The 25,050-nt window shown below is 52.6% G+C and overlaps 1 protein-coding gene across 3 annotated transcripts in view; it reads left to right on the forward strand.

The window, feature by feature from the left end:
- The window catches only part of Scube1 (signal peptide, CUB domain and EGF like domain containing 1), a 120,713-nt gene extending 101,464 nt beyond the window's left edge, over positions 1-19,249 (forward strand). For 2 of the 3 annotated variants that reach the window (XM_041672240.1, XM_041672241.1), the window contains 12 exons: positions 1,068-1,187; positions 1,466-1,570; positions 2,461-2,577; positions 3,810-3,947; positions 5,520-5,723; positions 7,726-7,887; positions 9,114-9,281; positions 10,148-10,309; positions 11,504-11,701; positions 13,045-13,197; positions 13,626-13,705; positions 14,479-19,249. In XM_041672240.1, the coding sequence (XP_041528174.1) occupies positions 1,068-1,187; positions 1,466-1,570; positions 2,461-2,577; positions 3,810-3,947; positions 5,520-5,723; positions 7,726-7,887; positions 9,114-9,281; positions 10,148-10,309; positions 11,504-11,701; positions 13,045-13,197; positions 13,626-13,705; positions 14,479-14,631 (1,760 nt within the window). In that variant the 3' untranslated portion in view covers positions 14,632-19,249. The remainder of the gene's footprint in view (positions 1-1,067; positions 1,188-1,465; positions 1,571-2,460; positions 2,578-3,809; positions 3,948-5,519; positions 5,724-7,725; positions 7,888-9,113; positions 9,282-10,147; positions 10,310-11,503; positions 11,702-13,044; positions 13,198-13,625; positions 13,706-14,478) is intronic. The other variant, XM_041672242.1, reaches the window with a different exon arrangement.
- The last annotated feature ends 5,801 nt before the right edge of the window (positions 19,250-25,050 follow it).

Genomic DNA, 25,050 nt, shown 5'->3' on the forward strand with positions numbered 1-25,050 from the left:
GGGCGGGGTCTCTCACTGCACCTCTGACTTATCGATTCCGCTAGGCTGGCTGACCAAGGAGCTGCAGGGACGCCCCCCCACCCCGTCTCTGCTATCACCCCTAATGCCACTCATCCCCCCCACGCTGGGGTTGCAGGCATGAGCTACCACACCTGCTTGTATGTGCTGGGGAACTCTAACACTCCTCAAGCTTGCAGAAAAGAAAGCACTTTACCGACTGAGCCGTCTCCCTAGTCGCTTTCCCTAGGATGCTTTCAGTCTTCGTTTATTTTTCTATTTATTTGTTTTGTTTTTGTTTTTCAAGACAGGGTCTCTCTGTGTAACCATCCTGGCTGTCTTGGAACTCACTTTGTAGACCAGGCTGGCCTCTGCCTCCCGAGTGCTGGGATTAAAGGCGTGCGCCACCACCACCCAGCTTATTTATTTATTTTTATGTGCATTGATATTTGGTCTGCATGTATGTCTGTGTGAGGGTGTCAGACCCACTGGAACTTGAGTTACAGAGAGTTGTGAGCTGCCATGTGAATGCTGGGAATCGAACCCGGGCCCTTTGGAAGAGGAGCCAATGCTCTTTTTTGCTGAACTATCTCTCCAGCCTGATGTTTTCAATCTTCTAACAATAACCATGGGAGACGTTCTAAATAACTGCTTTGAAATCTCCAACTGCCTCCTGGATGGAGGTGCTGCCCCTCCCTGTACCCTGAAGTTGGTCCCTGCCCAAATGTCCTCTGACCCAGGATGGACCCAGGCATCTGCTCTGAGGACACACCTAAATGATGCTTTCATTGTCATCTGGTGCATGATTTAGAAAAGGGTGGGGGGACTGCCAGGGAAGAATTCTCCTTTCCTCAAATACAAGACCAAGATTGTAGGGGGACAGAATAAGCTGACTGTCAGTGGCCAGCACCCCACACTACCGAATAGACCTGCATCTTCCTGTCCCCAGTCTGCTACAGTCTAGCCCTGTGAGGGGGTTAGGAGGCTGACCTGACCCACGTTCAAGGCCCCTGCTAGCACCCAGAGGTCCTCTGGGCTCGCTCAAGGCTTCTCTGTCTCTCTCTTCTCAGAGACGAATGGATGCCTGTCTCGGTCCAAGGCCTCTGCCCAGGCGCAGCTGTCCTGCGGCAAGGTGGGTGGCGTGGAGAACTGCTTCCTGTCCTGCCTGGGCCACAGTCTCTTCATGCCAGGTAACCCCTGGCCCTCTGGGTTGGGATGGGTCAGTGTGTTGCTTCCTGGGGTGCACACCTGCTTCCTACTGCTCAGCAGGACAGAGCCCGATGCGGGGCTCCCAGTCACAGAGCTGTCCCAGACAGGTAGCTGCCAGGCACTCTCTGGGCCTGGGCAGCCTCCACAGGAGCCAGTGTTGATCTTCAGTTCATTCAGCAACCCCTTGGAGACCTCAAGAATCTGGGACCCTAGGAGAGAGGTACACCCTAGCCAACCTTACCCGCTGACCTCTCCGCAGACTCAGAAAACAGCTACATCCTGAGCTGCGGTGTCCCAGGTCTCCAGGGCAAGGCGCTGCCGAAACGCAACGGCACCAGCTCCAGTGCAGGGCCCAGCTGCTCAGGTAACCTTGGGCCTGTCCACACCACACAGGCCGAAATCATTTCATTTTTCATCCAGTGCATGATTTAGGAAAGAGTAGGGGATCACCCAGGGAAACATTTTCCATTCTGGGCCCAGCCCACAGCCCACAGGAGGCCTTTCTGACTGAGGTCACAGTAGTAGAGTGATTTAGTAACTACAAAATGTTGTGATCCCACGGCCCCTGTTACTGCCATTGTTTGAGACAGGGTCTCATATAGAGCCCAGGCTGGCCCCCAACAAGCAATGTAGCAAAGGATAGCCTTAAACTTAGCCGACAGAGTGGCCCTTGGACATTGTGTTCAAGAGGTGCTCAGAGTCCCTGCCTCTCAGAACCAAGCCTGCTTCCAGTACAGCAAAGAATGCTGGGATGCTGTGCCTAACACATCCAGGAAGGGTTCATGAGCTTTCAGGGTCACAGGACTCTGGTCCATGGAGCTGGGGTCTGCTCTGGAGAGGTCTATGGTTCTAGGTGTCCTAGGGTTTGAAGCCCTCGCCCTTCTTTGTGCTTCTCTGTCCTCTTTCCAAAAAGCACAGCCATGTATGTCTGTGACTGTGGTCATGAAGGAGGAGGTGAGCAGTGTTCTTTCCCCCATTGGGGGAAGACTTCTCCCAGACCCCTGGCCTTGAGTTGGACCCCACCAGCACCTGTTTCAGGCCTTACAGGGAGAAAAATAAGTGTGGCAGGGAAGGTTCCTCCAGCCAGGAGGCTGCCAGGGTAGCATGGCCCACCCACCAAGCTCCACCCACCAAGCCCCACCCACCAAGCCCCACCCAGCTCCAGAAGGACCCATCCTCTGGCAGCCCCCGTCCCCCACTACCTCCTTGCCCACAGGAGAGGCCGCCACCTGGGGGAATTTTGGCTTTCCCCAGATGCCCCCACCACCCCCATCAGGCAGAAGGCCCGCTTCAAGATCAGAGATGCCAAGTGCCATCTCCGGCCCCGCAGCCAGGAGCGAGCCAAGGACACCCTGAGGCACCCCCTTCTGGGTAAGTGGACCATCTTCCCCCTGCTTACCAGGGAGCAGAGGTGAAGTTCCCAGCCATGCTGGGTGGGGTTGCCAAGTATGGGCTCCTGTCTGTCCTCCACCAGGGCCCCTTAGTCCTCTGAGTCATGTCTGGCCTGCACTAAGCAATGGTCATGAGAGGGAAACATGGGTGCTGAAGCACCTAGAAGGCCACTGTCACAGCCTCATAGAGGAGTAAATCACACACACACACACACACACACACACACACACACACACACACGTTCTCTGTGGCCTGGTGGAGCCCTGACAGAAGAGCTTTCAGGTGTTGGGTGGGAGTAAGAGGCCAAAGAGGGAAATCCCCATCTCTGGTCCCTGGAGATCCTCCCACAGACCTGTGAAACAGAGCCCTCAAGAGGCTTTACCTGGGGTGGAGGGTCCCTTGGCCAGACTCTCGGCAGGTGCTGAGTAGACACATGGCCTCCTCGGTAAGTATCATGGGGTACCTCCATGTGTGATGATATGTCATTCATGCTGGGCCTGAGACTCACTTCAACCCCCAGTGCCTGTGAGACCCTGAGCAGCTCTGGTCTTCTGCAACCTCGGTTGTCCCCATCTGTTCCATGGCCTCCTAGGCATGGAGAGACCTTTCCCATGGGAGTTTGCGTGTGGGGCCAGGAAGGACCTTCCTTCCAACACAGATCACCTTTGCCACAGTGCACCAGCCTTTTTCTTTGGGGCCACCAACCAGCTCCCAAATCATGACACAGAGACTTCTTATTGACTCGTTTTTGGCTAGCTTTTTTTAACTTAAATTAACCTGTTTCTCTTCATCTACGTTTTGCCTTGGGGCTTTTTACCTTTTTTTTTCCTGTATGTCCTACTTTTTCTGCTTCTTCCACGCCTGCCTGGCTGGCAACCCAGGAATGCCCCTTTCTCTCGGTCCCCTATCTTCTTCTCTGGTTCTTCCCTAGTCTAGAGTTCTCCTCCTATTTATTCTCTCTGCCTGCCAGCCCTGCCTATCCCTCTCCTGCTTTGCTAGCTTTTGACCGTTCAATTTTTTATTAGACCAATCAGGTGCCTTAGGCAGGCAAGGTGAAACAAATGTAATACATCTTTACCTCCTTAACAAAGGCAGCAGCAACAAATGTAACACACCTTCACATAAAGGAATATTCCACCCCAGAAACAAGTGTAACACATCTTTGCCTAGTTACTATTCCACAACAGGACAGTGTGCCCTTCTCTGTTCAGATAACTGCCACGTGACTTTTGTGACCCTCAAGTGTGACTCCTCCAAGAAGAGGCGCCGAGGCCGCAAGTCCCCATCCAAGGAGGTGTCCCATATCACGGCCGAGTTTGAAGTAGAGATGAAGATGGACGAGGCCTCAGGTGGGTGACGTGTTCTTGGGGGCTGGGAGTCTGTTAGACCTGAGACTGAGTGAGCCCAAGGGAAGTAGGGACTCGCAGAGAATTGCTACACACTGTGGGCCAAGCCCTGTAGCCCCCAGTGCAGGAGGCAACTCAGGGTAACACTTGGAGCACAGCTAAGGGGCAGAGACAGCACAAGAACCCCAACTCTATGTCCCTACTGGGGCAGGAAGGACGGGACAGAGCCTCCCCAAAGTGTCTGAGCCAGGCCCTCTTCCCAGCCACGAGGGGCAGGAGGGACACTGAAGGGAGGCTTGTAATACAGGCTGTGCTTCATACAAGCAATTCTTCTTAGCTATACCGGCAGGTGATGGGTCAGTTGTTTGCTTTTTTTATTATTTTATTTTTGGTCCTTTTGAGACAGGTTCTTGCTGTTATGCAGCCTTTGCTGTCCTAGAACTCTATGTAAACTGGACTAGACTCAAATACACAGAGATCCTCGATCCTCCTGCCTCAGCCTCCCGAGAGCTGGGATTAAAGGCGTGCACCACCGTGCAGCGCCTGCCCTGAAAACCTTCTAAAGCAAATTGAAATCAAAATTAATCTAACAGAAGTGGCAAGGAATGGGGTTCAGGGAGAGGAACAGAGTAGGTAAAGGCACTGAGGTCAGAGAGAAGAGGCCGTACCCAGGAAGTGGTGAGGAAGAGGCGCAGAGGCAAACAGGAAGCAGAGAGAGACAGAGAGGGACCCACGAGGATCTGCCTCCGTGGCCTATTACATTACCACCTAATGTTTCCATAACTTCTCCATCTAGCACTGCCAGCAAGGGACACACCTTTAGTGCAGGAACCTTTATGGAGGAGGGGGGGTGCTGGTGTACATGGTGGGGGGAGGGGAATCAACATGTGAAAGCAAAAGATCAATATACAATTTTTTTTTTTTTTGAGACCAGGTCTCACTATTTAGCCCTAGCTGGCCTAGAACTTGCTATGTAGACCAGGCTAGCTTGAAACTCACAAAGATCCTCTGCTTCCTGAGCCCTAGGATTAAAGGGGAGCGGCCACACCTGACAGGGTCTCTCACTGAACACTGGGTGCCTTGTCTCGATAGGTTAGCTGGCCAAAGAGCTCTGGACATTCACCTGTCTATCTACCCCAGGGCTGGGGTTACACATCACTTGGTTTTTATGTGGGTACGAGGGATGGGGGATTGGAACTCAGGACCTCATGATTGCATGCCAACAAGCACTTTACCAACTGAGCCATCTTCCCAGTCCTGGAGGACACTTTATATCTAGCCTGTCAGAACTGGACACTACCCTGGGGACAGTGGCAATCCTCAAGAATGGGCAAAGGCCTTACTCAGACTCAGATCTGCTTTGTAGCCTTGGCTAGGCCATGTCTCTTAGACCCTCAATCTCAGTTTCTGTCAGACACCTCTAAAGCTCCCCACCCCCCACCGACCCAGTTCTGTTGTGAGACTGTACTGAGCTGTGAAACTCAGCACAGGGACTGGTTTGGGGGAGCTCTCAGCAAAGAATGCAGCTACGAGCAGGTTATAGTTACTGTCGCTGGGTCCCTTCCTCCCGTGCAGACACCTGTGAAGCAGACTGCATGCGGAAGCGGACCGAGCAGAGCCTGCAGGCCGCCATCAAGACTCTGCGGAAGTCCATCAGCCGCCACCAGTTCTATATCCAGGTCTCGGGCACTGAGTACGAAGTGGCCCAGCGGCCAGCCAAGACACTGGAGGGGCCAGGGACATGTGGCACAGGCCAAATACTACAGGATGGCAAGTGTGGTGAGTCCCCCTGCTCATGTCCCCAGACACTGACTCCTGACACTGGTAACTTAGGAAACAGCAGTGGGCATACAGGGAAAACAGACATCAGCAGGGACGGAGGGAATGGTCTGCCAAGGAGGAGAGTGTAGGACTTGCTGTTATCATTGCCATTTGGAGAATGCATCCTCTCTTCTGGTGCTGGGCCAGGCATGTGATCCTCACTGTAGCCCTGGAAAGAGGGAACAGGACAGCAAAGTCGAGGAGGTGAGGCATGAGTCCCCAGGGGCCGGACTGGGCCAGCTCTAGTCTGCAGTGTGGTGCAGGAGAAGGAGGTGTGTGAGCTGAGGACCAGGGAGGCTGAGCCAGGGCTGAGCAGCACAGTTGCCTCCTGGCGCCTCGAGGAGAGAAGCTGGAGAAAGTAACCACGGCCAGACCCAGGCAGTCTCCCATAGGAATGGCCTGTAAGAGGGAACAGATTCAGGGCCAGCACAAGGCTTGGGTGGTGGCGGAGTCCTGGTCCTCCTGGGCATGATGGAAAGTGTGCAGGTAACTATACGCAGAGATGAAGCTGAAAGGACAGGGCCGCACAGCCACAGACGTGACTCTAAGTCCCACATGACCTAGGTGAGTGAGCCTTACTGTGGACTCCCTGTCTCCTTGATGCTGAATGCAAGGAGCTCATGCAAGGAAGGCTAAATGTGGGATGGAGAGGCCTGGAGAGGAGAGGGGTGTTTAGAGAGGGATGTCAGGGGGCGAGGGTTCCAAGGATGTGGCCACTCAAGCCGGTACTAGCCCACTGATCCAGGAAGTCGAGGAAGAGGGAACTGAAGGGCGTGCAGAGACTTCCCACCCTGCTCCCAGGAAGGTGCTGAGCAGGCCTGGAGAACCATCAGGGGCCACACACAAAGAACATGATCTTCACATGTGCATGGGTTCTGTGAGGGACAGTGAGGGGCTCAGTGGTAACATCCTCTTCTTTATCTGGAAATTCCAGCTAGGGACACTGTATAGTGTATAGGGACACAGCATGCTCGCTCTCTCTTGCTCTCTCGCTCACTCTCTCTTATGTCTGTATGTCTCTGTATATGTGTGTATGTCTGTATGTGTCATGTGATGTCTTGTATGTGTGTGCATGTCTGTATGTGTCATGTGTCTGCACGTGAGTACATATCTGTCTGTCAGTTTACATCTGTGTGTGTGAGATGAAAATGTAGTCCATACTCATGCATCCAACCTGGCGACTTTCCCCAGCCTCCCCTTTACATGTCTGTACTCACCTCCGACAGTGATGAACATGGCTCCCTTTGCCTTTAGCCTCTTTCCTTACGAGTGTCTTTGGTAGCCCTCAGCAGCCCAGCATCCTGGCTCTCCACTGCCCTGCATCTCTGTGGTACTCTACAATAATCTGTTCACGGCCGGGCGGTGGTGGCGCACGCCTTTAATCCCAGCACTCGGGAGGCAGAGGCAGGCGGATCTCTGTGAGTTCGAGACCAGCCTGGTCTACAGAGCTAGTTCCAGGACAGGCTCCAAAGCCACAGAGAAACCCTGTCTCGAAAAACCAAAAAAAAAAAAAAAAAAAAATAATCTGTTCACCACCAGACTCTCTCACCCAGACCTTCTACTGGTCCCCAGGTTCTGCACTGCATTGTGTCTTTGGGTCCCAGCTCACCTATACAGGCAGAAAAGGAAGAGGTGGCTTGGGATAGGAGGACCTGATAGAGACATCTAGGGGACAGATATATTTTGTAAAAGACCAAAAAGTCAGGCTGAGGGTAGGATGTAGGTCAGAGAGACATGGAAGTCCTGTTGGAGCCCAGAGACCAGCTGTGGTGAAGCACTGTGCAAACCACTGTAAGAAGCAGCAGCAGGGTCCAGCCTATAGGGTCCTCAGAGATGGCTGGCACCTGGGTGGTGCTCCCTGCTCTTCCGGATAGGCCCTTAAAGCCCCAGGGATAAGGGTGTGTCCTAACTGCACACAGGGGTTGGCCCCTGACCATTGTCTTTCACTTGGTCTCTACAGTGTCCTGTGCGCCTGGCACCTACTTCAGCGGTGAGCTGGGCCAGTGTGTGCCGTGTGTGTCAGGAACCTACCAGGACATGGAGGGCCAGCTCAGCTGCACACCATGCCCCAGCAGTGAAGGGCTAGGCCTGGCTGGTGCCCGCAATGTATCCGAATGTGGAGGCAAGTGTGGCCCGCCTGGAAGGGGAGGGCTAGGTGGGGACAGGTTCCGGGCAGGGCCCACCATCCCCTCATGAGGCTCCCAGAGAAAAAGCCAGTGCCATGGACAATCGTAAACTGTGGTCTTGCTTGAAACTCTCCCCTTTCCAAAGCCACACAGTTTCCGCATAGTCAGCACGCACAAGAAAGGCCTCACGGTGTACAACTTACAGTCATGGACAGACCGAGGTGTGGCTTGTGAAGGAACACCCAAATGCTTACGTAGCACCACAAGGTCTGCAATCCACTCAAGCAAGCATCTCTAGCCATAACTCCTCTGCACAGAGAACTTAACATGTTGTTTGCCCTGTTGGTGTCTGAGAAGCCAGTTTTCAGTTTTCACCAGGGGCAGTTGTATTAGCATACAGCTTTCCCATTTACTGCCCACTCAGCCCCCTCTGCAACAGAGTCCCTATTGGCATCTCCTGCCGAGCCATGCCAGACTCACTCTAGAAGAACCAAGTGCTCAGCCCTGGAAAAGCATATTGTCCAGGAGGGTAGGCAAGCAGAGCCCTGGAAGAGTGCAGACCCCTGTGGCTGCAGCTACTTCCTGATCCTCTGGGCCCTAGGAATGCGGTCCCCAGGAAATGGTGGCTAGCAAAGCACAGGGTAGCTTTGGGAGGGGAAAGTCTCCACTTGGATATGTGCTGAGAATCTCGGGACCTGGGTCAAGAGGACCTTAAACCCACTCCATATTGGAACATCTGTGCCCACATTGCAGGAATACTGAGCTCGGGATGGCATTCCTGTGGTCCCTCTTTGTCCTGGTCAGGGCCTTGATTCTCAGATACCTCCCTCACACCCCCACCCCAGTTCTGGCCTGTCATACTGACAGATAAGACAGCATCAATCTAGAGCCCTAGGCCATTCTTTCTGTGAATACCTGAGACCTGCCCCTGGGAAGCTGGGGCATGAACCCCCAAATACACCTCCTCCTCTGTATTCCAGCTTGGCAGCGAGACCCCTTGCCCCTTAGCTCCAGCCAGTGCTGCTAGTGAGGGAAGAACAGTCAGGCTGGCAAGGCCACACAGCAAACTGTCAGCCTCAAGACCCAGATCCTAGTGCCTCCAACCCAAGTTGCCCATTTTTCGTTCCCACCCACCCTGGAGTACCTTTTCCAGGGAGGGCAAGGTCAGCCTCTCATAGCCACAGCATCCTCCCCTACCTGAGCCGTGACCTCTGACTTCCAGGCCAGTGCTCTCCAGGCTACTACTCAGTGGATGGTTTCAAGCCCTGCCAGGCCTGCCCTGTGGGCACATACCAGCCCGAGCCTGGGCGTACCGGCTGTTTTCCCTGTGGAGGAGGGCTTCTCACCAAGCACACGGGGACTGCCTCCTTCCAGGACTGTGAGGCCAAAGGTAAGGGGCCAGCTATTCAGGGACACATTCCCTGACACCACAAAGGCCAACCCCAAAGTCAGAGGAGGGGGTCTCAAGATTCCAGTAGGGGACGTGGGTGACCAGAACCACATCACATACCACAAAGAGACAGTGTCTAGACTCAAGACTGTTGAGCACCGGGAGTGTCAAAAGTAGGAATAGCAGCACCTTAAGGGAATAGGTAGGCTGCTTAAAGGGGAGGTAGATGACGATGGGAGTAAAGGAGAGGGTAGCGTAGCAGAGGAGCCCCACAAGAGCAGGTAGCAGCCTCAGCCACCCTTTGGGCTTCCCCTCCCCTCTGCATCCAGATCATCCCATCCTCACTCACTGACCCTCCCGTCTACTCCCCTACCCTGCTGGCCTTCTGTGACCCTGTGCCTCCAGCCAAGTCCAGGTGGCTGGACCCTCAGTGTCACAGAGCCTGCCATGGGCAGAGGGTCTCCTGACACCCACGCTACCCCATGTCCTCTCCCACGCGGTTCCAGGAGCAGAACTCTGCACTCCACCCTTAGCTCCACTGCCCATTTGTCTTGTAGAAATGTCTGGTGTAGCCCTCCACTTCCCCTCCCTCCTGCCCTGACCCCCTCCAGTCATACTGTCTCCCCCTTTGAACCCCTCAAGTAATTTTGGTCCTTACATTGTTGCTTCATGACTGGAGCACATCCTTGGTATGGACAACCCCAACCCAAGCTCTTCCTCGCCCTCGCCATGAGGTATATAACTTGGCCTCACTTATCCCATAATGGTGAGGAAAATCAGAAAGGTCATTTGGTGAGGAGGGTCTTGGGAGCACAGAGGTTCCCCCACCCTTGCCCATCAGCACCCCTCCCCCATGTCCCCTGCAGTGCACTGTTCCCCCGGCCACTACTATAATACCACCACCCACCGGTGCATCCGCTGTCCTGTGGGCACCTATCAGCCTGAGTTTGGCCAGAACCACTGTATCACCTGTCCGGGCAACACCAGCACTGATTTTGATGGGTCCACCAACGTCACCCACTGCAAAAGTAAGTGTCATTCCTAGTGGGAGGGGAGCTGGGAATGCTGAGTAATGAGTGGGGAGGGGACAAGTGGGACCTCTGTGAGAGGAGACCGCCGGTCCCTAGCAAGGCAGGGCGGCCCATGCTCTGTCCACTCTACAGGAAATGTGATTGCATCACAGATCATAATTCCCCATGCATGCTTATCCCTACCTGGACCTTAACTCAGGCCAGACCCAACTCTAGTTTCTGGGTGCCTAGAGAGAGAAAGCAGATTCTGTGCCTGCAGGTGGCAGGCTGTGGGCAGCTACCAAAGCCTGCAGCTATAGAAGGCACACATCATCTAAGCCACCATCTGGCACCATACAAATACCCCAAAGCAATAGAAAGCAGGAAACTGAGCATGGACCAATGTGGAAGGGATGGGGGAGGGCCTGATAGGCCTTGTGGGTAGCTGTGGGTAGCTGAGAGACTTGGGTTCCAAAGGAAAACATGAACAGACAGTTTGGCCTTTGCCTACCAGCCCCCAGCTCTTGGCACATCAGTCTTTGGGTATAACAGGATGCTAAATTAGGACTTTTACTCCATTTCTGCGAGCTTTTGTTGCTGTTGTTCTTGGTTGGGGATTTTGTTGTTATTGTTTTGAAGGTCTCTCTGTGCAGGGCTTTTCTATGTAACCCTATCTGACCTATAACTAGCTGTGCAGACTAGGCTGGCCTTGAACTCACGAAGATCTACCTGCCTCTGCTTTCTGAGTGCTGAGATTAAAGGCTTATGCCATGATGCCTGGATATTCCTCAGAGTTTGTAGTTTTTATATGTCCCCAGTAAGTTCCTAGTTCCTCCCCTGGCTGCTGGTCACATCTGGAGCCACCCAGAAGCCTTTCACCTTTCACACCTGAGACACAGCTGGGACGTGAAGCTGACTAGGAGCAGGCAGCCTACAGAATACTAAGGGTGGTAAAAACCAAGACACGAAGGCACAGAGTGGCCTGTGCCAGATGAGGGAGGCCTGTAAGAAAGGAAAGCCTGGGCTGGGGGTCAGGGAACCCAGTGGTATCAGCTGAGGCCCTGCCCTCTGGTCCAGGCAGGAACCCCTCCCCCCAGCTCTGTGAGTCAGCACAAGACCTGATTGGCTGGCACGGGAGCACCTCTATTGCCTTTGAGGGATAGAACACCCATGTAGCCAGCCTGACAAGTCCCTTGACCGTGGTACCCACAGACCAGCACTGTGGTGGCGAGCTTGGTGACTACACAGGCTATATCGAGTCCCCCAACTACCCTGGAGACTACCCAGCCAATGCCGAGTGTGTGTGGCACATCGCACCTCCCCCCAAGCGCAGGATCCTCATCGTGGTCCCCGAGATCTTCCTACCCATCGAGGATGAATGTGGCGATGTCCTGGTCATGAGGAAGAGTGGTATGTTCTGCGCTTGGGACTGGGACAGTAAGACCAGACAGGCCCATGTGCCCATGCCCTTCTCCAGATTGGGTCAGCTCTACCTGGTGGGAGGGGAGGCCTCAGAAAGCAGGTGGCTCCAAGGTCCCCATGAGGTAGAACAGAAGCCCACCTGAGCCAGGCCTAAGAACTGGGCCACACAGAATTCTAGAGAAAGGTCATGAAGGCTGGGGGCAATCTGGACCTAGTCAATTCTGGTCTCAACCTTGCTATTAGCCAGTCTCTTCTAGTTGTCCAGCCAGCTGCAGTGCCCGCCCCCCTTCGTATCGCCATACCTCCAATGAGATCCTGGGACTTGCCCCCTATTCCATAGGCTTCTGACCTCCCTCAGGGGCTTAGAGAAGCCAAGGGCCATCCAGACACACTTAGGAAGGGATAAACAGAGCAGACCTTTAGCTGGGGTGGAGAAAGTGCATGCCCACAGGCCACCATGATGAGAAAACCTGGGAAGGAACTGAACACCCTGCAGGGACCTAACTCTGCCCTCAGCATCCTGTCCAGAAACTTCCCTGCCACTGCATGGTGAGCACCCTTAGGACTGAACTAAACTCAGAAGGTTAAAGGAGAAGGCCAGAGACCCAAACAGGCCTGAAACTACACTACTGGCCTGGAGCTAGACCATCTGTGGACAGAAAGGCAGGTGGGAGGAACAGGGGGTGGCTTTGCTATAGGTCCTGTGTGGCTCTGTTACCTTGCACATATACTACTTGCTGATTGGCTGATAGGCCAGAAAGCCCCAGTGTGCAAATGAAGGGTTGCAGCCAGAAGGAGTGAGGGGCCTGCCCAGCTGGTCAGAGCCCAGCCTGGAACTCTTTCCTCCATCCATTCCCATTCACTAGCTTCTGACCACCACAGGCAACTCTCCCTTGAGCATCAGGGAGGCAGCCCAGAGTTTACCCTTGTCACTCAGCCCCAGGTGCGAGGACTTTCTAAACATGAGCTTCGGGGTGGCCTTGGTCCATGCTGACTTCTGTCTCCTGCACCTGCTTGAGCTGGTCTCCTGTCCGTCTTAGAGGAGCCATGAGCCTGAGGGAGACAGAGATACTGTAACGGGGGTTTCAAACAAGTAACAGGAATGTGGCAGGAGGCAAGAAGCATGGGGAGGCTTTATGGGCAGGGTGTGGAAACAGGCCTCAGAAGGTTGAGGCAAGCAGATCACAGTGAAAGGCAGGGCAGGGCAGAGGAACAAAGGAGCTGGGTGTTCAAGCGTGAGAGGCTGGCATGGGGGGCGGGGTGTGAGTGGCCTGAGGCAGCGTGCTGTATGTAGACCAGAAGCAGCATTGCAAAGGCCTGCATCCTTGCAGCCTCTCCCACGTCAGTCACCACCTATGAGACCTGCCAGACCTATGAACGGCCCATTGCCTTTACCTCCCGCTCCCGCAAACTCTGGATCCAGTTCAAATCCAACGAAGCCAACAGCGGCAAAGGCTTTCAAGTGCCCTATGTCACCTATGATGGTAAGGCACCCCTATCTTGTCTCAGCCTACTCTGCGCCAGCCGAGGCCTGGCTTGGAGACTCAGAAATGAATTGTACATCCCTGTCTCTGACAAGGAACAAACCCAAAGACAGAACTAAGGGCTAGGAAATATGGAAATCCAAGGGGTATAGAGTACAGGCGACAGAGGGGGCCTTCGGTGCTGTCTGTGGGCGTCCCAGAAGGTCCTGCCCCACCTTCAGGGTTTGCAAGGTTAAATAGGGACAGCTAAGCCACCAGGAGGACAAAGCAGGTGGAGGGGACCCCAGAAGCAAAGGCCAAGAGGCAGCGCTACATCCAGCCACCACCAGGTGTCCAAGGAGGGTCCAGGGCACTGGGGAGGGCAGAGGAGGGAGGTGCAAGGTCTCAAGCCCCCCCCACCTTCCCTCTCCCTGCTGGCCGGCTCCCAGAGGACTACCAGCAGCTAATAGAAGACATCGTGCGCGATGGGCGCTTGTACGCCTCGGAGAACCATCAGGAGATTCTGAAAGTAAGTTTTTCAGAAGGGAATCCCTGTGACTCTGTGAGAATGGTTGGGGTCATGCCTGTCCTTGCCCTGACTCCTGACCCCTGGAGAAGGGACAGGAGGAGAGTGTTGGGTCAAGGGCCCTGATATAGGACTGGATCTGAATATCTGCCACCAACCCCCATAACCGCCACAGTCCATGAGGTTTGAGACAGATTGGCTGCGAGGTAGATGGGGACCAGGACTAAGTGAAGATCTTTGGCTGAAGCCCTCGGTCTCAGCCTCCTGTCTGTGAAATGTGGGTGGTTCTACAGACAGTGTCTTAAAATCAGTGGAGCCAACCCACTGCCATTGGGCTTAGACTCTTCCTTCTCATCCTGCCTACTGCCTTGAGAAACAGGGCACTATGTCACAGAGTGCAAACTGTGACTGTGTCTCCCCCCACACACAAACACACACACACACACACACACACACACACACAGGCACTAGCCCAGTGAATGGAACCATTCCTGGATGGGCTTGGCAGGCCCTGGCTCAACCTCTTCATGGTAGTTCCCTCAGCCTAGGACATGAGACCAGGAATGGGGCCACAGAGCCCCGCCCACCCCCGCTCAGCTGTCACTATGCCCTCTATTCCACCAGGTGGCGCTGGGGTGCAGTGACAGTTTGCTAGGCACAAGGTTGACCCCCTGCTCTCAAGCTCCTCATTCCTCCTGGAGCTGCCATTTGATTTAGGCAGAAACCAGATGCCCCTGCCCTGCCCTCTGTCTCACAGCGTCCCCCACGTCTTGCAGGACAAGAAGCTGATCAAGGCCCTCTTCGACGTATTGGCACACCCACAAAACTACTTCAAATACACAGCCCAGGAATCCAAGGAGATGTTCCCTCGGTCCTTCATCAAACTGCTACGTTCCAAAGTGTCTCGGTTCCTGCGGCCCTACAAATAGCCAGCCAGCTGTCCTGCTTGGGGATAGTGGGAACCAAGGAGGAGGGGGAGTGTGCCTTCCCTCTACAGCAGGAGCTGGAAGGAGGCTCCGCGGGCCTCCAGGTTGCCTTGGGAAACCCATGACACCTGCCTCTGGCAAAGCCATCCAGCCTGTACCAGTCCGTGGGAGGCCTAAACCCAGCCCAGACCCCTCGGGTGGGTCTGCCACTCCTACATGGAAACACAGCTTCACGAAGCCTTCACCCACCCTTTGCCTCTATTTCCCAGGACACCTAGAGCATTCTCTCCTGAACCGCCCCAGTGGGCCTACCTGGGCCAGGACACGCTGTCCCCACCATGTGGGGTACAGGACTACTGTGCCCTTAGCCTGATGAGAAAGAGGAATGTGGCCAACTCCCTGCAGGCTCTGGAAAGCCTGGGCCATTTGTCACCCACACAGGGCCGGGCCGGGCCAGGAGGAGTGTGTGGAGGTGCCATCTGGGAAGTGGTTGATAAGCGGGTGCCAGCGCCTGTCAAGTCACCACACCCTGCCGATTCCTCCAGCCGTAGACACAGGACACCAAGCCAGGTCATGGGGCTCAGGGGACTCTATGAGAGATGGAAAGGTCCTCCAGGAGAGGAATCCATGGGCTTATGCTTCGCCTTAATAGAACATCTAATGAAGTTCTATTTATATATATATAAATATTAAATATATATATATGTCTCTGTGTGGGCGGGTACTTTAGAAGTGTTCTCCAGCAGCTGTAATAGTAACCACTGTTGCTATTTAATCACTGGCCTCCCCCAGTGATTAAGTGCCCCCCTCCCAGCACTAGCCACCTCTGTGTGGGGGAAGCCAAGTGCCCCCTCCCTCTGGCCTGGGGAGAACACAGACGTGCTCGAACATGCTGTTGAATGTGACTTCTTGGGGGTTGGATTAGGTGTTGTGGTGAAGCATTGACTTGGGGTTGGGTGGGGAGGCTTCACAAGCAACATCACTCCCTCAGAAGAACGAAAAGCAGCTGCTGCCCCCACTCCCACCACTGGCTTTCACTGCCTGCCCAGTGCCTGCAGGTCATCAGATACAAGGCCTTCCTCAGGGATTTGCAGGCTGCGTTCAGAGAGCAGTCCCCACTCCCTACAGCAACAGGAGGAGAAAGCCAGGCCCAGAGAGAGGAGGCCCCTGAGGCAGAGGCTATCGGGAGTCTACCGATGCTTCTCGGTCTCTGAAAGAGGGGAGCTCCTGTGTGGCCAAGCTGAATGACATCCCACTGGCTGGGGAGTCACCTCATCATCGAGATCTTACCTGTGCCTCAGATTGTTTGCTGCCGGCTGCTGTCAGAATCGCATAGAACCTGGTCTGTGTTCTACCAATTACAGATGTTATAGCTTGGAGGAACATGGGAGAATCTCAAAATGAACTCCCAAGGTTTCCTGGTCCCCATCCCACCCTGGTGACGTAAGTGAGCTGCTTCAGAAAACACACGTGGCTTGCTGAAGACTGAAGGTATGTGTGCAGGTGGTGTGTGGGGCAGGTGAGCCAGGCCTGGAGAACCACGGCTTGATGACAGGGCACAGCGAACACATCTGAGCTCCCTTGGAACTCGGGGACAAGGTACTGCCACCACATGCAGAGGAGATCAGCAGCGGCCATCACTGCACTTGGTGGAAGGTCAGGGCTGGGGCCTCCTGCCTTTCTCCAGTCCACAGTCCCTGCAACCCAGCTGCACCGAGGAGAAGCTTCCTGTCTTCCTGTTGGGCTGCTAAACATCCCCAGAGGGACCAACGTCCCCCAGGACAAACGAGGCAACACTTACCCTCTCCAGGAACATGAAGCAAATGGGGACACACATGAAGGAGACACACTAGGAGGGAATTGTGGGAAACAGCTCAAAAAAACGATGACGCTCAAGAAGTTCTCCAAGGTGTCTGTCATCTGCAAACTGGAGAACCAGGAACGCTGGCAGTATTCAAACCAGAGACGCCAGGAACTGGGGTGGCCAGTCTGAAGCCCCAAGCCAGGAGCACTAGGTTGGCTGTCTGTCCCAGGTCCAATAAATCTGCCCTCCCTCCAGTTTTGCTCCCCACCCACACTGGTCTACCGAAGGAAGCCACCAGCTTAGTGAGGAAGGGGCTTTTCTCTAACTCCTGACTCATCATAGCCAGTAATCTTTCCCAGGATCCACCATTACTGCCCTGCCACACCATAAGAAGCATTTGGGGGTTCAACCCTGCCCAACTAAAATGACATATCCCCTTAGCCAACCCACTTAAGGGCTTTGGGTTTAGTCTTAAATCTTCTCAAAGCCCAGAAAACATTAGCAATCTCAGGTTCTCCTAAGTTCTGCCTACAATTCCTTAGAGACTTTTAGCAATTGTCACCTCTGTGCCCATCAACACATCTGGCTATCTCCTCTCTCCAGAATGTCCAGTGTCCCCTGAGTAGGAGCAGGTACAGTACAAGCCAGGCCCCTCACTCTCATGTCAAGCTCTCATCCCAAAAAAATAGCCCCCCAAAGCCCAGGTACCTGGCAAAGACAGAGAGGGCCTATGTCTCTCCAGTTTAATTTGTGCTTGGTCCCACCCCTGGTAGAGCTTCACACCCGAGGCAACCTGAAGACCTCTATGGAGGTGAGAGGAAAACCAAGTTGTCCCCTGGGTTCCAGATCTCAGCCACCATGTGAGACCTGGAACTGGAGGCACCCCAGCAGGACACCCCAAAAGCCTTCCTGACTTGTGTTCCTGGCACCTCCCAGCACTTAGCTTGGCAGTACCCACCTGAGGAAGGAGAACAACCTGCCCTGAGGGTCAGTGGCCAGCCAGGCCCTCCACTCGTGGGTGGCAACAGCAGGGCACATTCTTTGCCACTCAGAATGGGCCTTTTGATTGTCTGGGTCACTTGTACTGGTTCCAGGGGCTCGAGGCTGTGGCTACACCATCCTTCTCACCCTGGCTCCCTCCCCAGTTCTCAGGCAGCACAACACATATCACGGTGGCTAATGGTGGTGACCGCTTTCCCAAACTCTGACTCCCCCAGGGCAGTCTTCCCGAGGTTCTTCCTTACTTAGTGGTCACAGATACTCAGGGGCCCAGCCAGAGATGGAGACCTGGACCGCCTTTCCCCTCCTGACATTTTTTAGTTTGGAACACACAGATGAAATAGAACCAAAATACAAGCCCCAAATCCTGATTCAAGAGCTTTACTAGGGAGCCTGCTCACCTGCCTCTGCCACCTACAAAGGGAGGCCCCGGCCGGTCAGGCGTGGGGTCGACCCTAAACTGACACGTGGAGCTAAATATCTCCCAGAGCCTCCTCTCCTCCTACCCCTCAGCACAAAAATAAGGGCCTAAAATGAGTTGGGTCTTTCGGCAGACATCTACTGGGTACTTACTGTGTGCCAGACTTCTAGAAAGATTGACTGGGGAACAGTATGACACAACCTACCCAGGACAGCAGCCTTGCCCCATGCCTGCTCGTCCGCCACATGGCCTGGAGGACGGACAGGAGGGTCAGTGTTTTCTTCTTGCCTTGGGACTAGTCTGGAGAGTGTGACTGACCTGGCTAGCAATTGTACAGCTTGCTTCACCAAAGGTGCACAGAGCGGTAGCCCAGCCCTGCTGTTCAAGCCCGCAGTGTCCGGCTGATGCCATTCGGACTGAGGCTGAAGGATGTGCAAGCGAAAACAGCTGTCCAAACACAGAAGCAGCACAGATGGCACCTCTCCAGGGCACGACAGCACCAGTGGGCTTCGACCTGCTCGACCTGTCACAACTTTTGTCAAGGTACCCATTTGGGGGACTCTTCAGGGTCCAGGTGATGTGGTATAGCTTGTGCTCTCCCCCAGCACCCTATTTAGACAGCTCCCTGTTTAGACAGTGGGTGTTTTGCTGGTTGCACCCTCCCCAGCCGGCACCCAGCGATGTCAACACAAAGGCCCGGATGGAAGCCCTGAAAGCTTGAACTTTTGTGACTCAACAGGGAGCAACAGAGGCCGGGGAAATTCACAGTCCTTCAGCCAGACACTAAGCTAAACCCTTTCTGCCCAGGGCCCCCAGCCCTGTGACAAGGGTGGGGCAGAACCCATGGTTCAGGGCTGGGTATTTGACTCAGAGAGACCAAAGTGACCTAAGTGAGCAGTGAGAAGCTAGAAGAGCCAGTGTTGGCTCTGATGACACCCGTCCTTCTTTACACACACTCAGAGAAAGGATGAACTTGGCTTCTCTTGGGTAGCAGGCAGGGTCCTCACCATCCAGACCTGACCTGTCACCACCACCCACAACGTCTGCACTGACCCTCGGCCCTGCACAGGAGAGAGGCCCGGTGCATGTCAGCACTTACAGGGGAAACAGCCGGACCTTCAAACAGATCTGTCAGAGAGGTCAGAGCCAAGTGCACCCAGAAGCCATCCACACTGCTCTAGAGACGGATACCCTCCTGCGCCCCAGCCTTTGTCCTGGTCTCCAAACATACACAGTCTGTCCAGGCTCTGCGTAGCAGCCCTGAGGCACACTGACCAATATCCATGTAACCGCGTTTGCCTTCAGCTGCCTCAGATAGTCAAAGCCTTTCTCTATCATGTTTCCCCCATGCATGTAATTAAACACTTGTGGGAATCACTTTAATAATAAACAGGAAATGAGCCTAAGTATTGTCCATTTCTCATTTTCTTTAGAGTTATGACTGAGAGTATGGGAAAGGCCACTGAAACCCACAAAAAAAAAAAAAGCAAGCAAGAAATGAGGGCCATGAAATTTTCAAGCTCCTGCCTTCAGACTCCATTCTAGAAACAAGTTCCAGAAGAATCTATGTCTGGTCTTGTGATGGGAAAAGATTTCTTAATTGTTTTTGTAAAGATTTTGAGTTTGAATTGTGTGTGTGTGTGTGTATGTGATGTGTGTATGACCACAGTATCCATGCACACACACAACTACAGTGTCCACAGATGCCAAAAGAGACTGTCTGAGATCCTGGAGCTGGAGTAACAGGTGATGTGGTTGTTGGGAACTGAACTCAGGTCCTCTGCAAGAGCAGAACATACTCATAGCCACTGAGCTGTCAACTCCAACCTCAAAGGTTTCTTTTTAATGCTTTGAATTTGTTCTGTTTTGGTTTTTTCGAGACAGGGTAGCCCTGGCTCTTGGAACTCCCTCTGTAGACCAGGCTAGCCTCAGACTCACAGAGATGTGGTGACATTTTGTTTGTGCTTTAACAAATAAAGCTTGCCTGAAGATCAGAGTGTGGGAGCTAGGCAGTAGTTAGTCATACAGGACACTATGGTGGCGCACAACATTAATTCTAGCACTAGGAAGGCAGAGGCAGATGGAACTCCGAGATTTCAAGGCGACCCTGGGCTACACAAAGAGAAATAGAGCCAGGCGGTGGCTCACACCTTTAATCACAGTACTTGGGAGTCACGGGGCTTTAATCCTAGCACTAAGGAGGTGGAGACAGGAAGGGATATGGCTGGGCAGAGAGAGGAACATAAAGCATGAGGAGACAAGGGCATAGGACATTCTGTCTGAGGATTCGAAGGGACAGGATTGCCTCTTTGGTCTGAGGATTCAGTAGAGGAGAGAATTAGTGGCTGGCTGCTCAGCTTTTCTGATATTCAGGTAAGCTTTATTTTTTGTAAGCACAAACAAAATATCACTACACAGAGATCCGCCTGCCTCTGCCTCCTGAGTGCTGGGATTAAAGGCATGCACCACCACTGCCCAGTTTATGCTTTGAAATTTTTTATACCTGCATATCATGTATCTTGATCATACACATACCCCTCCCCAGCTTCAAGTCCCCCTCTGCCCCACCTAGCATGTCCATATTATGTATGCATGTATGTGTGCATGTATGTATCCTATTGAGTCCAGTTGGTGCTACCCATATGTGCATGGGTATGGGACCATCTACTGGGACATGGGCAACCCACAAGTGACCATACCTAAAGAAGAATGACTCTCTCCTCCCCAGCAGCCATCAACTGCCAGTAGCTCCTCAACTAGTTCCCCTCCCTATCCCTACCGGAGTATCAACTGGTTTGATCTTGTGAAGGCAAGCACAGCTGCTGTGAGCCTGTGCAGGTGACAGCCATGCTTGTGTGGGCAACAGCCATGCCATGCCCAGAAGGCATAATTCACAGCATCCTCCCTATCCTCTGGCTCTTACGTTCTTTCCACCCCCACCTCCTCGGGTGTTCCCTGAACGTTGGGGGTGGGGTGGCCCATCTGTGGACTCAACAGTCAGCCACCCTCCACATCTGGACAGCCCTCAGTCTCTGCATTAACTGCTACCCACTACAGAAAGCAGCTCTTGACTATGGCTGAGAACAACACAAAGCTCTGGAGATAAACACAAATCTCCAGACGGCAGTCTGACAATGGGCAGCACAGCAAGGCCTGTCTTGAAAAAAGAAAAAAGGGTCTGAGGAATGACTTGGAGGGTAAAGTGTTTGCCTGAGAAGAACAGAGACCAGAGTTCAGATCACCGCACCTGCATAAGTGCCCACCTTGAGTGAAGGGCCTGCCTGCAATCCCATTACTCAGGAGGTGGATACATGGGGGTCCATGCTGGAGCAAGCTGGCTGGCCAAACAAGCAAGCACTGGGTCAAAGTGCACACGCACCCATACACATGTGACCATGTGCACACCATACACATGACACATATGCAAAAGAAGGAAACGGGAAAACAAAAGTCCAGAACATATTTGAGACTTCTCAAATCTCAAAAGCAAACATTAATTCAATGAAACATACAATCCTGTCTAATAAGAGGATCTTTTTTTCCCAGACAGGGTTTCTCTATGTAGCCCTGACTGTCCTCGCTCTGTAGACCAGGCTGGCCTCTGTAGACTCAGACATCTGCCTGCCTCTGCTTCTCAAGTGCTGGGATTAAAGATGTATGCCACCACTGTCCAGCTGTGCTTCTTTTTAAGTGTGTGGAACATGTTAGCCATCCTACATAGTACAATTATTGTCTTTATCTGGGTATAGAAGGCAAACAGCAGCAGGGTTGCCACTGAGACCAGCCCTGGGTCCTCCTGACTGCAGACTGCTGTCTGTCTGGATGAGGGGTGGCTGGAATCCTGGTGCACTGGGCTCTGCGTTGCATGAGCAGCTCGTTTCCTGCACGCACCCTCAGCGGCACTCCCAGCATACACGCCTTCTTCAGGGACTGAAGACACGTTTCTGATGTTTGCAAGGCAAGAGCCTTTATGAGCCCCCATCCCAGGTGGTCTTATGTTGATTAAATACACATTCGTGGTTAAATAAGGTGGTGACTTCTCATTTGAGCCTGGAGAGTAATGAGAACTGTGGCAGACAGAGCAGCAGGGTGAATGCAGCCAAAGGCCAGTGGGGAGGACTGGGGCTGGTGGGGGGGGGGGGGCAGAGAATGGCAAGGAGTCTGGAGAGAGCACGGGGCAAGGGCTTACAGTGGTGGAGGCTGTGTGGGGCCATGAGAGGCCTCCTCTTTAAGAAGAGTGAGGCAGAAGCCGGGTGGTCACCACCTTTAATCCCAGCACTCGGGAGGCAGAGGCAGGAGGATCTCTGTGAGTTTGATGCCAGCCTGGTCTACAAGAGCTAGTTCCAGGACAGGCTCCAAAGCCACAGAGAAACCCTGTCTCGAAAAAAACAAACAAAAGAAGAGTGAGGCAGAGCAGCGTTCAGACTCAATCTCAACAGGGTGAGACTGCTTTATTGGAGCAGCGAGGGGTCCCAACCTTCTGAGGGATGAAGGTTGAGCATATAAGTAAAATCACTGAAATGATGCCTCCATGGGTAGAAGGTTTTTATTGTAGAGGTGAGAGAGAGCAGCCAGAGGCATCTGGAGGAGTTCAGAGTAGCTATGGCTACCTCTGGGAAAGGAGGGCAGAGAGGGGAGTAGACTGGCCAGAGTCAGGGCTATCTCTCTGGGGTGAATGGGTGGGACCTTGCCATTATAAATAGGGAAGTAGCTGCAGAGGGGGCTGAGATGGAAGCTGGAACAGCCTGGGAACTAGCATAGTGGGGGGGGGATGAGAACAGCCAGGAGGCTAGAATGAGGGTGTTGATATTCATAAGGGGTGCATGTTACTAGGGACCAGAGGAGCTTTAGGGGGTTAGCATGGGCTCTGATATATAACCACAGATATACGTCAATAGAGAGCCAAAGGCATTTTATGAGATAGAGTTTCTCTGTAGCTTTGGAACTAGCTGTCCTGGAACTAGCTCTTGTAGATCAGGCTGGCTTCGAACTCACAGAGATCCTCCTGCCTCTGCCTCCCGAGTGCTGGGATAAAGGGCGTGCGCCACCACCACCAGGCTGGAAGGCTGATTTTGATACCCAGGCATACTGATTCTAGAGTGGAGCAGAATGGTCAGGTTAAAGCAATTCTTTATGGCGAGGTGCTAATCACCTAAAAGAGCCTGACTCAATTCATCATGACCTGAGGCTATTACCCAACATCTTTCACACAAGAGTTCCCAACACAGGCCCAAAGCAGCAGGGCCAGGAGACTATGATCTAAAATCAGTATATCTATAAACCAAACTAAATGAGGTTTTGCTTGGACCCTATGTGACATTGTGGCATACTTAGATCCTAATTTTGTTCTCACCTTTACTTTTCCATTTTGACCAACCACAGATAAAATTATATATATATATATATATTATATATAAATATGTAATAACAGAACAATAAACCCAGCAATTGATTATGAGTCAGTTGAATACAAATCACATTTGTAACATAACAAATTAAGATCATGGGTGCATATATTGCTAAATAAGCTTCCTGTCTGTGGCAGGTCTTAGGCACACTTTATTGTTGCTTAGAGTTTTAAAAGGAATATTTCATACATTCCACTCTTGGTCTCACAAATTCCTGGGAGTTTTGTGTTATACAGCAGTAAGAACTGGCCAAGGGAACAGAATTTCCAATGACCTTGGACAGCAGACCATCTTGTTCAGAGCAAGAAAGCAGATAGGAGAAAAAATATAGAGACAAATGTGTAAATGTTACAAAAGGCATTGCCTCCCTGAAGGGAGGAGAGAGTAAGGGGCTACCCTGTTTTGTGTCATAGCGACACAAAGACAGATTTGCTATAACATGGCCCAACGGACTGTTACCAGGAATGGAAGTTATGGCACCTCCTTTCTCAGTCAAGAGATCTGACAGGGCAGAACAACACAGAAAGGAACTTTTAAATCATAGGTCAATCAAGCCTTGTGGCAAGTCCCCACCCCTTAGCACAACTGACGCCATGATGGAAGAACCATTTGGGTCATAAACCTCAGCATGTAGACAGCATCACCTGTCACAACAAAAGCAAAGACCTAGTCCATCAAAGTCCTTAGCTCTGGGAAAGTCTCTAAATGTACTAACCTGCTTTTTGGCTTCTGTAGTTATACATCTGTCTAGCTATTCTTTTCTGTTTCTTTGTTGTTGTTGTTTGTTTGTTTTTCAGGACAGGGTTTCTCTATATAATAGCTCTTAGCTGTCTTAGAACTCACTCTGTAGACCAGGCTAACCTTGAACTCACAGAAATCTGCCTGCCTCCACCTCCCGAGTGTTGGTACTAAAGCATGCACCACCACTGCCCGTCTCTGGGTAATTATTCTTGCTAACTGAAATATATCAATCCAGAATATGATTTGATTTCTTTCCTTCTTTCCTTCCTTCCTTTCTTTCTTTTTGTGCTTAAAAGCCTAAGGAAGGCTTGGGATCCCAAACATTCACTGTAGGCATGGGCCACCTAATAAAGACTTTCTATTGGCTTAAACCTGTGTCTCAGTCTTCTCTGGTGGATACTCCACGGCACCATAACCTGGGAATGAAAACAGACTAGAAAAAAAAACCCATAAAACCATTTAAAAACCATAGTCTAGCTGGGCGGCGGTAACACACGGCTTTAATCCTAGTACTCAGAAGGCCGAAGCATGAGACCCTGTGGCAAAATGACTATGATGGTGATGATAGCCAATACCTGGGAGATGGCTCAGTGGTAAAGGTGAGAGGGCAGGGTAGCCAGACCAGACCATGACAACAGGCTTCTAATAGACCCTGCCAGGGACAGGACCTTAGTTCTGATTTACTAAAGGTGGCTGGAGCTGAGCAAACAGTTTGGGGGAGGAGCAACTCAGGGAGCAACCAATCAAAGGTGCCCCTTGACCTTCTGCGGGCTCAGCAGATGGCCAGTCTCCTGATAACTAAAGACAGCTTTCCCTACCCTGCTGTCGGAAAGTCTCTAACCACTAGGACCTCCCACCAATCAGCCCCAGATTAATCCCTCCTCCCTGCAATTCCCCTAACTCCATTTAAAAGGAGCTTGCGACTTTCTTTTGGGGGTTGCCATTTGCCACCCCAATATGTTGGCAGGTTTTTTTTTAATATTAATAAAGCGTCCCTGTTTGTTGCAACGTGACTGTTGGTCTTTTCTTGCAGGCTTCTCTCAGATCCT

This window comes from Microtus oregoni, unplaced genomic scaffold (assembly GCF_018167655.1).
Source record: "Microtus oregoni isolate MIOR12 unplaced genomic scaffold, Mior012 000022F_ref0000154, whole genome shotgun sequence".
Classification (NCBI taxonomy): Eukaryota; Metazoa; Chordata; class Mammalia; order Rodentia; family Cricetidae; genus Microtus; species Microtus oregoni.